The following is a 17,181-nucleotide window of genomic DNA, read 5'->3' as shown; positions in this document are numbered from 1 at the left end:
TTGTTCTTATTTGTTCTTGTCCGCTCTTATTTGTTCTTATTTGTTCTTGTCCGTTCTTATTTGTTCTTGTCCGTTCTTATTTGTTCTAGGCCGCTCTTATTTGTTCTTGTCCGTTCTTATTTGTTCTTGTCCGTTCTTATTTGTTCTTGTCCGCTCTTATTTGTTCTTGTCCGCTCTTATTTGTTCTTGTCCGCTCTTATTTGTTCTTGTCCGCTCTTATTTGTTCTTGTCCGCTCTTATTTGTTCTTGTCCGCTCTTATTTGTTCTTGTCCGCTCTTATTTGTTCTTGTCCGCTCTTATTTGTTCTTGTCCGCTCTTATTTGTTGTCCGTTTTTATTTGTTCTTGTCCGTTCTTATTTGTTCGTTCTTATTTGTCCTTGTCCGCTCTCGTTCTCGTTCGTTTGTTTGTTCGTTGCGATTGGGCGATTTCGTTCCCGTTCGTTGCGATTTCTGAGTGAGGTGGAAGAAAGACATGGAGGCCGAAGTCGTCAAGCTCTTACAGACTGTCTTGGCTACAAATCCGCTGGGGGTCCTGCTGGACCAACTTCAGGAGGAGTACCACAAGTTGACGGCAAAATCCATCCCGTACAAGAGTCTGGGCTTCGACAACCTGAGGGCTTTCTTGGAGACCTGGCCCGACGTGGTGTCCATTCGCTTGGACAAATACCGACAGGTTTGACTTGCATTACCGTACATTACTTATTTTATTACAATTGATTCCCAAATTTTGATTATTGTAGTTGTACTTTTGTAACGTTTTCCTTATCGTCGATCGCGTTGTTTTATCGAACACCTTCGGTCTCATCTGACCTTTTTTTTTTCTTTTTTCTTTTTTCCGCCATTGCGACGCAACAGGTGCAACAAGCAACGTACTGTTTCGTTTGTGGAATTATTTGCTTGTATAAATATAATACTTTATTATTTGTGTATGGAGGACTATATGCAATAAAGTTAACGTTTTGCCACAAAAATAGCAAATTTTAAATTGCTTTGAATTTGTAAGAAATTCAAATTTTATGAGCCTCGACTTTGTATACCAAGTAAGTCTGGTGTATTGCTCCAAAATGGCGCCTTTGAACGTTTGTGTATTGCGGTTGATTTGTCTTGTCGTTCAGTGAGTGGGGCGAACAAGTCGGGCGGGAAAGGCAAATTCGGACATTCATTCATTTACCTCAGTCGATCTACGTTCGTTCGTTCATTCTCATTCATTTACTCGATGCAACTTTCGCATCACAAATTGTTATTGTTATTATTACTAGGGCATGCCCGTACTATATATATATCTAAAATTATATCCCCCCCCTCTATTTACATGAAATGGTTTGGTCCATTCGCAAAGCCAAAGCGAACGGCTTGCGAGTACGGTGACAATCCCCCCCCCCCTCTATTTACATGAAATGGTTTGGTCCAAAGCGAACGGCTTGCGGAGTTTGGTAAAGAAATCGCCATAGCTCGGTAACTACTCCGATTAATATGAAACCTTGAAAAGGCACATCCTCGGGTCCCCAGCAATATACCTGGCAAGTTTCAAGTATATCGGACCCGTGGTTGTCGAGAAACAGCGGTCACAGACAAACGACAAACACACAGACAAACACACAGACAAACACACAGACATAGAGATTACTGGAATTATAGATAGATTATTATTATATTCACTCTGATTTGGAATCAAAATTCGTGCTGCTGCTTTTGTTGCAGGTTAAATGTTACGGTGCCATGTCGGTGGAAACTCAACACCTGACAAACATGATGTTGAAGCAGAAGAAGGTTTCATTAAAACATGCTAGCAAAAGAAGGCTCGTCGCTTATCGAGGTTTGTTGAAAAATTTGATTCCTTTATTGTTAACTTTGAGATTGAGGTTATTTATACCCTGTTTGTGCTCAACATTGACCCAGATTAATTGATCAAGGTTTAATATTGTTTGAATGAACTGTTCAATTTTCACCTTTACAGTACACCACCACAAACCTATATTTCCTTCACCTGTAACATGTATAGTGTATACCTGTGTTGTATTCACATGTAATGTGTAAACAGGTCATTTGCTCGCATGTGCAGTGTGGGCCCATGTTGATTCACATGTGCCATGTGGACCCATGTATGTGCAGTGTGGGCCCATGTTGATTCACATGTACAGTGTGGACCCATGTATGTGCAGTGTGGGCCCATGTTGCTTCACATGTGCCATGTGGACCCATGTTGCTTCACATGTGCCGTGTGGACCCATGTTGCTTCACATGTGCCATGTCACCTGCTCGCATGTACCGTTCTGTGTGCCGTGTGGTCTTCTCGCGTGTACCGTGTGGTCTGCTCGCGTGTACCGTTCTGTGTGCCGTGTGGCTGCTCGCGTGTACCGTTCTGTGTGCCGTGTGGTCTGCTCGCGTGTACCGTTCTGTGTGCCGTGTGGTCTGCTCGCGTGTACCGTTCTGTGTGACGTGTGGTCTGCTCACGTGTGCCGTGGTAATGAGAGCTTGCGCATGCTATCATGTTTAAACCTTTGCAACCTGCTTATTATCTGTATTTGGCTCACCCAAATACAACAAACGTCTTCATGGATATATCTGCCCCATTCGATATGAATATACAAGCACTGTACTGTAAAATACTCCATTACAGGTACTGTACATTATCATGCATTTAATCGAGTTTGTTGTTTATTTACTTATTTGCTTTATTTTTCTCTATGTTCAAATTGAGTGTCAATGCAATTGGGTTTATTTATTTATTTTAAACAGTGTAGTCCGTCGTGCAAAGCCATCTAGAAAGAACAGTGTTTGTCTGTCTGCATGGATGTGTGTGTCCCTCAAATGTACACCAATCAGACCTGAGTATCTGGTCACATGACGGGTGATGTGACGTGATTACATCTGTCATTACGGCGTGCGATGGCTGACTCCACACACTGCCATTTCGATTTCTATGCCGTCAAGGCCGAACATATCCTTTAACCTGTCATATATCACAATCGCCATGCTCTACCTTTACGTTTGTCATTGTGAAACGCAAACGACGATTGTTAAAATGACCAACAAATATCGAAAGCATCGGCGTTACGGCTACGGGTCTTCCAACAACGACACATGACGTATCAGCGACACATGACGTATCAGCGTTAGACTTCATGCCTTCAGGCCGCTTTATACAAATTAGTCCAGATTTCTTAATACTGTAGTATTGTTTTCGTAATACTAACATTGTTAATAATAATATAGTAAATATAATCATAACACTGCAATCCCTGTCATGACTGTAAGGTCACTGGATTGAAGTGGTGTATGGTTCGTTCATTGTTGGCTTGAAACATTTAGATTTAGAATAAACCAGTGTCTCGATGCAATCTCTTCACTTCCATGGTGACAAACAGCTTAGAGACTTTAGTAGTCCTTCAAAAAAAGAAATTAATCCTTATTATGTGCTAACAGTTATCTCCACTCAGGTCATACCATCCTCAACTAAAGTATCAAACGAGCCCGGCTACGACACTTAGACTTTCAGTCTTGTTCCACACAGCTCCTTTCCTATGCCATCTCCAGGCGCTGCATGACATCATTGCCAGGCACCGAAGGGGGCTCAGCAATGATGCGTGCTGAAAGGGTTAAGGGAGTACTCGGTTTTCACTTTGGTTTCTTGTTTGTTTGTCCAGGCGATATCTCAGCCATCCTTTGAGCCAGGAAGGTGAAATTTTGGCACAATAGTGAACAAGTATTTGTCAAAAACAGTATTTTTTTGTTTTTTGATTTATCAATGAATTGATAAGTTATTTAATTATTATCGATTAATTAAGTACTTATACATTTCCTTTCTCTTCTGGCCATTATCTCAGGCACCTTTTGAGCTGGGAAGCTAATATTTGGCCATGACAATGACCAAGTGATGTGGCTATCAAGGATATTTTTGATTTATTGATTAATCATTTAATCGATTAATTATTTGTTGATTAATCAATTAATTATTAATTTTTTATTAATGACTTATTTAATTAAATTTCTAAAAGATACATCTTCGGATGAAGCACTAGTGGTTTAGTTATGCTATGAGCCAATTGATTAAGAAAATATTTTGTGATAATCTTTGATTTTAATGACACAATTAATCAATCAATTAGTGTACACCTCTCCCTTCCAATGCAGCCTCTATGAGCTGCACTGCGGTATTGCCGGGTGCCACAGGCGCCCCGGCAATGCTGCGCTGTAGGATATTTAATTATTTGGCATGGGGGCGGTGTACTTTGAATCTATGTGTACTTGTTGTGCACCGCTCCTTTCCTATGCCATCTCCAGGCATTGCAAATCGTCATTGCTGGGCACCGAAGGGGGTTCGGCAGTGACGCATGCTGAAAGGGAGTACTCGGTTTTCACTCTGGTTGTTTGTTTTCTTGTTTTCTTGCTTGTTTGTTTTTCCAGGCGATATCTCAGCCATCCTTTGAGCTAGGACGCTGAAATTTCGGCACAGTAGTGAGCAAGTCCTTTGTCAAAAACGGTATTTTTTGTTTTTTGATAAATCAATGAATTGAGGAGTTATTTAATTATTAGCGATTAAGTACTTATTTAATTAATTAAATTTCCTTTCTCTTCGTACCATTAACTCAGGCACCTTTTGTTAGGAAGCTGAAAAATGGACATGCCAATGACCAAGTGATTTGGCTGCAAAGGCTATTTTTGATTTATTAATTAATCAATCGATTAATTATTTAATTATTCGATTAATGACAATTTTTTTTTTTTTTTAAGTTAGTTTCTGATGAAATGATGGTGGTTTGTGTGTTCTCTGACCGAATTGATTAATAATTTAATTTTTTTATGATTATTATTTATTTATTTTCATTATTAATCATTTATTTATTTTCTTTCTCATTTGGCCAATATCTCAGGCACCTTTTGAGCTTGGAAGGTAATATTTGGACATGAGTGACCAAGTGATGTGGCTATCAAGGATATTTTTGATTTATTGATTAATCATTTCATCTATTAATTATTTATTGATTAATCGATTAATTATTTGTTGAGTAATCTAATTATTTAATTTTTTATAAATGACTTATTTAATTAAATTTCTAAAAGATACATCTTCGGATGAAGCACTAGTGGTTTAGTTATGCGATTAGCCAATTGATTATGAAAATATTTTGTGATAATCTTTTATTGATTTTAATTATACAATTAATCAATCTGAGTGTACACCTCTCCCTCCCAATGCAGCCTCAATGAGCTGCACAGTGGGATTGCCGGGCGCCGGAGGCGCCCCGGCAATGCCGCGCTGTAGGATATTTAATTATTTGGCATGAGAGATACATACATCTTGTAAAACGTTTTTGTAATCTTTTTCCTTTACCCATCTAAGTTTTCCATAAGGAAGAGCCTGACATTGCCCAGCCATACAGGTTGTTCGCATCATAATACATCAAGTAGGAGCTCTCTACCGATGGATCATAATTTGGAATGTACTTATTTGCTTTAGCATATCTCTTTGAACAGACTTGTGAAATTCCTCCTCTCTTTGCCTTTTCAATCATCAAAAGCATATCAACATCGGTTATCAAATCCAAAGCTTGTTTTGTCATTTTCAACATCGCACTCCAGGCCAATCCAGGTGCTGTGTAGTAGTGAGCAGGATCCAATCCATATCCAGTGCGACAAACGGATCTAAAGGCTTCAAATACATCGGCCAATAAAAGCATCAGTTTTGAGATACAAATCGTGATACTCGCCAAGATTCTTGATGTTATATTTTTCCCAAACATTTTCTGCGTGTACATAATCTTTATCAGATATATGACTGTTGTTTAATTTGTTATCGAAATTTTCTTTTGAAGGAAGTTGTTTCATTGAATCTCTCAAATGAGTCCATATAGTCATAGGGGTAAATTCCCTTTTGTGTTAGAAAATCTTTATCTAAAAAATACTCTGAAAGACATGGAAACTCTTTTAGATTTTGAACCAAGTTAGCCAATGGACTTGCCATGAATTTAAATGTATCAAGAAATCTGATATGAGTAATAGGAGATGTGTGAATTGTTTTTGTGAATGAAATGTATTTCTGATCCGTGTTTGGAATTGCTGAGATACTTCCAGAAGTCTTTGAGTTCCTTGATAAATAGATGTGTATCATAATGAGCGTTATGAAGAAAAAAAGGAATGAAAGAGGAGTCGATAATTAATATTACAACTTTGATGAGCCGGACCTCTATATTTACCAGTGAGATGACAATGGTCTCTAACCTTTAGACCTTTACCAATTTTCTTCTCACAAATATGACAGGCAACCTTTGGCTGTCTAAATTCTCTTTTTTCTTTACTTGTTAAGGACATTGGTTTATTGGTTTCTCTCATTATCTTGGTTAATCGGACAGTCTTTTTCTAGTCGTTTCACAAACTCCTCTGGGGTATTTGAGCCTCTATACACCTCTAACTTGTTATATTCATTACCAACGGATGATTTGATATTATAACAAAAACCACAAGGAGTATGTTTTTGATATTTATTTGTGTATGATTCTTTTGGATCTGGAGAAGCAGTATCAATTTTTTCTAAAATACTTTCAAAATCAGCATATATAACAAATGGATGTTTTATTGTTTTCTTTTCATCTTTGAATGTGATCTTTGAGCCTTTTTTAGGCATGTTGATTACCGTTGATTTATGTTCACTACAATAATTTGAATGTTTATCTAATCTTTTTTGTGTATGGAAGAAGTTAAGACAACACATACAAATATATATTTTATTTGTTCTTTTACATAGTTGTGCTTTTATTAATTTTGTAATATCTTTGATGTATGTATAATGTGAATTTTCGTCTGAATTAAAATATAGAAGATTAATACGAGTTTGTTTACAATTGTCAGAAAGCTTTAAAACCTGAATGTTGTTTGTTTCTGTTAGACCATAAACATTAACTGATAAATTATTCAACTTTTCAAATTTAGGAATATCATTTAAAGTCATCGGAAACTTTAGATCTTTCGTATTTAATGTATTCTCATATTTTTTATAATGAGACTCTCATCATGAAAATGTGGAGGATGTAAGTGTGCTAGAATAGACCAGAGAAAACATTTATTGTCTATTTTTGATATCGATAACTGCTTTTCTATTTTTGATAACACTGGGTAAATCAATGTAAGAAGAAGCTTTTAGAGGATCTGATTTAAGAATATGAATGTCTATGTAAATAATTTTTCCTATATTGAATCCACTTCCTACGATTGAATTATCCACATCTTGCTCTTGTTTAATAAGTTCATAGACTCCTGATGTTTTAAAATCTTGATATGAAGATATAAAGTGTGGCTCTGTTCTCATGTATGGTGTATCTATAACTCCTTCGTCCTGTCATTTCTAATTTTACTCCCATATAAAATTTAAGTGGTTTCATTTCTTTGTGTTTTTTCAATCAATGTTTGAACAGCAGGTTTAACTATTTCTACAGCATCAACTATAGACTCTGGTTCAGGAGGTTTGAAGTTAAAGACTTATTTTAATATGTCCTTTGAATGCACCATCAGAGTTTTTAGTTGTGATAAAATTTGATAAATGTTGATTTGTTTTCAGATGTATTTTGAAGCCTTTCTTGAGGATATTTTTATTACAGGCAGAACAGTGTTTTGTTTCCTTCTGAATCAGAGATAGTAGGTGAAGTAGATTAAATGTGTGTTTGTTAGTTTTAAGGTGTCTTTTGTATTGTTTATATTCTTGTTCACAAACGTCGCAATACGTTGCTTTGATCATATTTATATAGCAAAATTATACTTAAAGTAAAACACCTTTTTAGAGGCTTTTTTAAAGATGAAACTGTGCTTAAAGTAAAACACTTGTAGAAGAAAGTGCCTTTTTACAGGCTTTTTATATATGAAACTATACTTAAACTAAAACACTTTTTCACTCAATCATCTGAGTCATAACTATCACATGAATACTCAGAATCATACTCAGTCATCAATAAAGCTACTCTCATAACTATCATTTGAGCACAAACTATTAGCATCATAACTATCATCTGAGTTCAATGAAATACTCTCACCATCGTCCGAGTTCAATGAAATACTATCATCACTATCGTCCGAGTTCAATAAAATAGTAAAATCTTCACTGCTGTAATGACTCATATTTAATTAGCAGGAAAAATATTCCCATCAATATCTATATACTTTCTTTCATTAACAGATTCAATCTCTACATTTTTAATATCAAAAGTTATCTTTAAATAATCTCTAACTATCATAGAACGAAATGACATTTCACCAGAAATATTAACATCATTCATTTTACTTAGATCTACACCCTTTGGATTATTAAAGAAAATACAAATGTCTCCTCTAGAATTATTAATGGTCTTATTATTCATTTTCAAAGTATCGCGATCGATCACTTTTTCAAGCTTTGAATAAATTGCCAGGAGTAGAGGAGAAACTTTTGTTAGATTTACTTTAATGGATGTCTTTCCAGGTATTGTTAGAGATCTTCCTTTAAATGAAATAGAGGGGCTCATGTTATTTTTCATAACTGGTTTTACCCCAAAATTTCCATATTTATCTTTGTTCAATTTAACATCTTTGACATATTTTTCTATATCTTCCACCGAAGTAGAGATTGATTGAAATTTGTCTTTTGTGCTTTGAAACATTGTATTTATTAACGAATAAGCTTGCGTTTAGTTTAAGTAAAAATTTACTATATAAATATGATAGAAGGATATTTAGAATTTCCAGACTCTCCATATGATAAATTAGAGAATTGTCCGGCTTGTGATAGAATAGGGCTTAATAATGAGGGTTCATATAAACAATGTATTTTCTGTGATTTAATTTTAATTAATGATAATTAAAAATATATATATATATATAACTCTTTTAAATTAGAACCAAAAATGAATTACTTTACAAGATTAATAAGAGAGATGAATGTTAAGTATTGTGATGATAATACACCATTTCTTTCAAGGGAAGAGACTATTTGTATTGAGGAAATGTATAAGGGTTTAATGATATTTATTATTCAAAATAATTTTAATGGAAATGTTAATACAAGATACTATAAATAAAATGATGAATTATTTTGAAATTAAACCCGAACTCAGGATAAAATATAGAGTTTCTAAAATAGCTCAAAAAAAGTTAGATGACTTGTTTTCCAAATATATAAATGAATGATTTTTTACCCGTTTGGGAAAATAAGATAAAATTTAATAACCATAAAAACATTCCAAATTCATTGAGATGTCTAATAGTTGGTTCAAGCGGATGTGGAAAAACCTGTTTGCTTTTAAAGATGCTCCTTACCCCCAACTTTTTAGATTATGATAATTTAATAATTTTTACGAAGTCAAGTTTTCAACCCGAGTATCAACTACTATCACAAGGTTTTAATGTGGGTCTTAAAAAGGAAGACATTATCGGTTTATTTAAACTTCAAAACAAACTAAATGATTACAACATTGAGGATATAATACAACTATTTTGTGATACACAGAAATCAAAATCAAAACCCATAACTTGTATTCTCAGTGATAATACGGATGATATACCTTCACCTCAAGATTTAGATAAATCAAAAAAGAACCTCGTTATCTTTGATTGTGTTAATGAGAGAAACCAAACAGTAATGGATAGCTACTATACAAGAGGGAGACATTCTTCTTGTAATTGTATTTATCTTAGTCAGTCATATTTTCAACTCCCTCGACGCTCAATAAGAAACAATGCCAATACTTTTATTTTATTTAAGTTAAATTCAATAGATGTAAATAATTTTTGGAGATAATTGCTCTACGTTATGTAGTAAAAAAGAATTTGAAAATTATATGAAACACACGATTGGAAAATATAAATATATTGTTGTGAAACAAGATGAGATACTAACTGATATTTTACACACATAAATGACAACTATTATTAATCTTGTGGGTAAATCTGCTTCAGGAAAGAACTTTCATAAATCTAAACTCTTGAATAGTAAAAATGAAAAGATTGTAAGATTTTTTTTTTTTTTTTTAAACACCCTATGATTCGTTTTGTAGGTACTACAACCAGAGCAATGCGACCAGGAGAAATAGAAGGGAAAGATTATTACTACATTTCAATGGAGAAACATATGCGATTGAGGAACGAAGGTCAAATATTTGAGGAGGTCTCTCTTGGTTCTACAAAATATTCACATTGTAAGAGTGAGTTAAATAAAGTAAAATCTAATGGTCTTGGGATTTTAGAAACGAATCCTGAAGGAATGAGACAAATTATTAAACATTTGTGTGGTGATGGAGTTAAGATTTCATCATTCGGTTTTGATATCGAGACAACGCAAACGTATGAAAAGCAGAGATACAAGTATTAGTGAAGAAGAAATAACTCGTATTAATACCAATAAAGAATTTGATGAAATATTTAAAGAAAAGGATTTATTTCAACACATTTACTATAATGACAAAGAAAAGGAAAATTCTCCCATTAACCTTTACAATTCATTAAATGATATTTTTCAATAAATAAATACAGAAGATGAATACCGAAGAAAGAGCAAGAAAGTTTAAAGAACATCAAGAGTTGCTTTCAAAAGTTGTAAAGCAACAGGAAGAGATAAAGAAGAAACGGAGACAGAAACTAACTGGTGAAGAAGCCTTTGAAAGAAAACAAGAGAAATTTTTTTAACCACTTTTAAAAACTCAAACGATTTCACCTACAGTTCCCACAGTAGAATTTACTCCGAAAAAACTTCAAATGCTCAAAGATTTTAGTCAAATGATGGCGCAAGAACTTAGAGAATTAGAATATGATGAAGGATTGTTTCAAAACTTGAGGAGGTAAATCAACCCTCTAATTGTGTTGTGGAAGCTCTACAAAACAATGAATATTCAGCGGATTCAAAAACCAGAGCAGGTCTCATTCCAACAGAAGAACCAGCACAGTTCTATCTTGTGAAAGAAAAGTTATTGATATTTAATGATAAATTGGTGTTCTTAAGTTCTGCTCAACCAAATGTTGAATTAACTCCAAGATTAATGTTTCTTCTAACAAACTCTGGATTCAGCGGTTCAAAATATTTTGATGAACCATTTGATATGGAAAATGCGGAAGATAGGGTATATATTGATTTACTAAACTCACTTGATTATGGAGTTTCTGTTGCCAGTAAAAGGAAGAAGAATGAGAAGGAGAAACATATTATTGATGCTTTAAGTAAGCTTGGTTCGGGTGTTAGCTTTCTTTCAAATGACCCATCACAATTAGTTAATAGGCTATTATTGTTGTTAGGTAGTAAGAAGGCTGGAAACAACAATTGTTTTCATGAATCCTCAGCCATTTTAGATCAGCTGATGAATATGAAAATAATTAATAAATGTCAATACAAAGATATTTTATTAGATATTAAATAAGATGAGAAGCACAATTCTTAGTTTTAATTTCACGAGTGATTACACAGCTTCATTCCCTTACCCACTACAACTTGACCCCCTTGCCTCATATGAGGCTTCTTTGTTGTCAATGGAGACTTACAATACACTTTTTAATATCACAGAAGAAAAACAAGTTTAGTTATAATCCAGGAAGTGGATATAAAACTATAACAGTTTCACCCGGAGCTTACGAGATTTCTCAAATATCTTCTGAAGTCTCTCGCCTTATGAAAGAAAAAGGTGATGAACCAAAAAATACTGCAATAGATATTCAAAAACACTTCAAAATCAACTATTAAACTTAAAAATAATTATAACGTTGATTTCATGATTGAAAAATCGTTCAGAGAGCTATTGGGTTTCTCTTCAAAAAAGATTGAAACTAACGGAACGTTTTACAGTGATAATGTCATTCAAATATCCTCCGGTATAAATTCAGTATTAATTCATTGTGATTTGATTGATGGTGCTTATAACGATGGAATAAGAACAAATACAATATTTTCATTCAGTGCATACTCAACCCCGATTGGTTATAAATTTAATATGGAACCAAAAAATCTTGTCCATTTACCTGTCAGGAAAAACCATATACAGAGTAAATTTTAGGATAACCGATCAAGATAATCGTATGATCTCCTTTAATGAAGAAATTATATCCATCAGAATTCACCTTCGTGAAGTTTTTCAATAAATAAATAATGGTTATTGTGAGAAAGCACGAGTTGGGAAAATATAAAGTAATTACAGGGGATGGGGATGTTCCTTTCACCATACTATAAGGGTGAAGGTATGTTTCTTGGTAGAGGATACGATAAACCAGAGACAACGGGGTGTGGGACATCAATTTAGAAATAAAGGAGATGGGATAATTGATACTGTAATGGGTATTGGTTCAACCATTCTTAAACATAAAGACCGAATTGGTTCAACTGCTTCTGCCGTGGGCTCAGTTGCGGGTGCTATAAAGAGTATAAAAGATGCTCAAAAGGAGTCTCATAAATTACAAGCAATCAAAGAAATAAAAAAAGGTAAAACTCAACTATCTTCATAAGAATGACAAAAAATCATTAAAATACTTGGGTCAGGGTTTCAACAATTTTAATGCTATATAAATACAAGTATGGAAGCGATTGATAGTATCTATGATTTGGATGATACGATTATCATTTCAAACTCCACTAAAAAGGAAGACTATTTCAAGGTAAATGCTATAACAGGAACAGACTGGAATTCAAATGGAACAAAAAGTTTTGAAATAAATAATCAACAAACTTACTTGAATATAGCTGATAGTTTCTTGCTGTGTAAATTTAAATTCACTAAGGCTGCGAATAATACTAATGCTACACTCGTAAATGATTTCTTCTGGAAAATGTTTGATAGTGTCCGCCTGTATATTGGAACACAAGAGGTTGAAGCAGTTGATTATGTCTCTGCTACATCTGAAATGATGAAATTTACACTATATTCGTTTAGTGATAGAATCGGTAAGGGAGCTGTTGAAGGTTTTATTCCTGATATGTCAATGGGAACAAATGCTGACCTTGGTTATAGTCAAAGGAAGTCGATGTATAATGATACAAAAGCAGAGAATAGTTTTACCGTAGCAGTACCTCTTAAAGGTATATTTGGATTTTGTGATTATGATAAAGTTTTGTATGGGCTTAAAATTAGATTTCAACTACAAAGGAATGATAATGTAAATAGATTGCTTTTTGGGGCTCAAAATGCTTTTGGTGATAATAATAAATTTGTTATTAATGATTTGTGTTGGTATATTAGTGAATATACTCCTAATCTTAAAACGGAAGCGATGTTAAATAGAAGACTTAACTCGAAGAAACCACTAAATGTATCATACCTTAAAAGATGTCAACACGTTAAACTGGAACACACTACCTACACTTGGAATTTAGGTGTTCTTCATTATTTTATCCGTGAGATAGATTGGAAATTGATTGGGAAAAAAATGATTATGCGGAAGCCTACAAGTCTTACCAAAAGGTGTGTGAAAGCAATGGTAATAATGATCCTATTTTGGATATGGTTGCGTTTCAAAAACTTTATACAATCTACGCAATTGACCTGAGTTCTCAAAAGGAAACTATAAAGTCTAATAGAGTGGATACTTCTCTATACATTGAAAGAGGAGAGAATGAAGAAGTTGATGCTTATTGTTTGCTTTTGGAGGAAACAGAATTACAGATTAATACAGATAATGGTGTTATGATTAATATCACATAGGTTTTTTCTCATAAATAAATGAGTCGGAAAGAACCGGTATATGTTAATCAAATCAATCTTAATAAATTAACATCTTGTATTCAAAATCAAAAGCCTTGTATTATTAATGTTAATACAATTCAAAGAAAAGGAGCAGTAAGAATTGATGTTTTACTCACAAGAGAGCAGGTAAAAACACTAAATGATGCTGGATCACTTAAAATTAAAATGACAAAACCTATGTTAAAGAAATATTCAATACAAGAGGGAGGATTTCTCCCGTTTCTAGTTCCTTTATTTGCTGGTTTAAGTGCGGCGGGAGCATTGACTGGTGGTATTTCACCAGCGGTAAAAACTGCTAACGAAAGGAAGGCACAACTAAAAGCTCAAAAAGAATTGGAAAGACATGACAAGGAGTTGGCGAAACAAATTAGTGGAAGTGGTGTAATTGTAGATTTTGCTCAAAAACTTAAGTCTACCTGATAAAGCTAGATTGTTGGTTGGAGATATGCTTTCCTCTATCGCTCAAGCGGGTGTTAAACTAACTAAACGGGGTAATGGATTGTGTCTTTCTCATAAATAAATGAATAAATGGTTTAAACAATTTGGAAAGAATACAACGTCAAATATAGAACTAGCTAAGTATTGTAAAAAACTTAAAATTGATAACGTGGTAATCTGTATGAGATGAATTAACAAAGTTGTCCAAGAATACAAAAAATATTATTATGAATTTAGACGCACAGAATGGTTCTCATTGGGTTTGTATTCATAATAGTCAGGATAAATATTATTTTGATAGTTATGGTATGCCACCACCTGTTGAAGTAATACAATTCTTACAGAATGGTGTTTATCAAACATTTCAAGTTCAAGAAATTAATTCTAAATGTTGTGGTCAATTATGTTTATATGTATTATTTCAACTCAACAATAATGAAAATTTTTATGATATCATTTTAAATCTAATATAAATGACTTATGTTGGAAAAGATGGTTCTATCTTTGGAGAATCCTCTCAGGATATTGATTTATCAAATTATTATACATAGGCACAGGCTGAACGACAAAAATATAGTATAAGTAAAAATATTAATATGAAGAATACTTATAAATTAATCAATTATCCAAACCCTACAGATGCGAATGACTTAATTAGATAGTGATTTATCACAATATATATTTTTAAAGAAAACAGCACGTTTTGTTAAACAAGTAAAATTTACAACCACAACACCTGGTTATACTGACCATACACCTTTCCTCATTGAATTTAACTACCTGCTTACAATTGAATTTTATAAAGAAGGACATATAGTTAATATGCAAATTAATAAATGGGGGTATGGTATGTCTGATTTAGGGTATAATTGGTATTTTTCAATAAACTTAGAAGACCTACATGATTTGAATCAGTCTCGTAAAGAAGAATATTATCGGCTTGGCGAGGATAAGGATTTATGTGGAAGTACAATTAGTAAACAACAAATACATGATTTTAAGAAAAGAAAAATATATGATAGTATAGCGATGGTTAGCATGACAAAAGGAAGGTAATGAGAAGGATAGAAAGCCGAGGAATACAAACCGATTTGGTAGTGGGAAGATGGGGTGGTATTACCTGTCATAATATTAATCTCACATATATTTCTGATACATAAATGGCAGGAAGAAGACTACAAGTGAATTATAATTTTTGTATTCAAGGATACCTACAAGAAAAGGGTGCTCGGTATTACATACCTTATGATTTGGAGCATATACATGGGAATTTTGTCATAAAAAACTGGCCTTATACTGATATTGCTAAACCCACAAATAGAGGCTTGTTTAAAATATTAAATAAAAATGAAATTCTCAGTTATGAAATATAAAACTCTTTTAGAAATCGTCAACAAATCTTATTGGTATCCTATTATGAGAAAAATAATTATAGATACAAGAATATCTCAAAATCCAGATGAGTATATGTATAATATTCTTTGGGGCTCCAAATGGGGCTTTGGGGCTACCAAATCGGGACTCAAGCTCAAGGGTAGCAAGGGATGAGGAAGGAGTTGAAGAGGAGGAAAGAGGAAAGGGGGAGAAGGATGAAAAGGAGAAAAAGGAGAAGGAGGAAAGGGAGAAAAAGGAGAAGAAGGAGGAGAGGGAGGAGAAGGAGGAGGAGAGGGAGAAAAGAGAAGGAAGAGGGAGAAAAGAGAAGGAAGAGGGAGAAAAAGGAGGAGGAGAGGGAGGAAAAATATAAAAAGATGGAAATCAGTGAGATTCGTAAAAGATTGAGTGTATTACAGCAAATAAATCAATCTCAACGCACCGAAGAGGAAAATAAAGAATTAACGACTCTTACTAAGATAATGATTTTAAAAATGGTTGAGATGAGTTCAGCGAGGACATTTAAACGAGAAAGTGGTGAAGAAGAAGAAGAAGGAAAAGGTCATATAGTTGATGATGTTGGTGTTATTGACTTTAGTTAGTTTTTATTTGTAAATAAATGGAGGAGAGAGTGAAGGCATTCCTAAGGATTCTTTGTTTTAAAAATTAAGATAGAAATGTATGTTGAAAACCAAAAAGGTTTTGATACTCTGTCGGACTTTTTCTGATAAATAAATATGAGTTATTGTCTCAAATGTAAAAAGAAAACTAAATCTAAAAATATCTCATGTTAAAGCTAAAAATAATAGTTTATCAAAAAGGAATATGTCAAGTGTGTGGCTCTAAAAAGTGCCAATTCATCTCTCCTAAAAGTGGAGGAGACACAAAAGTTTCTGTCAGGAAGTAAATTTACAACAACTGGAATTCCTGGGGAACTTACATCTACCTGGATATTCTTTCTGTGGTCCTGGAACAAACCTGGATAAAAGATTAGATGAGGCTGACGATCCTAAACCTTGGTCCAAGCCTGTAAATAGGGTTGATGAAGTGTGTATGAAGCATGATATTGCTTATGGGAATACCACTACATTGGATGAAAAACATGAAGCAGACAGAGAAATGTTGTATAATTTGTCCTTGATACGAAATCCTACATTGAGAGAGAAAGTTGATAGGTTTATTGTTAAAAAAAAAGTGCTAAATTGAAACTTGGTCTTGGTTATTCCCCAAAAAACTATTAGGCTCTAATGATGTCATCAAGACTGAGGAGCTTTTGGCTGATGAATTACACAAACCTATAATCACAAAGTTTAAAAGAAGGAAGGTTTATTCTAAATACACCGACCACATATGGTCTGCTGATTTAATTGAACTAAATAATGATAAGGGATACAGGTATGCTTTAACCGTTATTGATTTGAGGAGTAGATTTGCCTGGGTTGTTCCTTTAAAAAATAAAAGGGGTGATACTTTAATGTTAGCATTTAAGCTAATATTTGATAGGGATAAAAGAAAACCAAAGAAACTGTGGACCGATGAGGGAACAGAGTTCTATAACAATATATTTATGAAATTTCTTAAGGGGGAGGGTATTAAATTATACAGCACCTTTAATGAAGGAAAGGCAGTTGTTGTTGAACGTTTTAATCATACTTTAAAAGAGAAATTATATAAAAAATTCACACAACTC

General features: G+C 33.7%; 1 protein-coding gene across 1 annotated transcript in view; it reads left to right on the top strand.

The window, feature by feature from the left end:
* Nucleotides 1–264: 264 nt before the first annotated feature.
* LOC137429375 (tudor domain-containing protein 7B-like) overlaps nt 265–17,181 on the top strand; it is a 77,779-nt gene continuing 60,862 nt past the window's right edge. Inside the window, exons 1-2 of the mRNA XM_078781020.1 lie at nt 265–673; nt 1,702–1,816. Of these exons, the coding sequence (XP_078637146.1) occupies nt 473–673; nt 1,702–1,816 (316 nt within the window). The 5' untranslated portion in view covers nt 265–472. The remainder of the gene's footprint in view (nt 674–1,701; nt 1,817–17,181) is intronic.

The sequence above is a fragment of the Myxine glutinosa genome, chromosome 6, assembly GCF_964187855.1.
Source record: "Myxine glutinosa chromosome 6, kmMyxGlut1.1, whole genome shotgun sequence".
Lineage (NCBI taxonomy): Eukaryota > Metazoa > Chordata > Myxini > Myxiniformes > Myxinidae > Myxine > Myxine glutinosa.
This window is presented reverse-complemented; position numbering and strand designations above follow the sequence as displayed.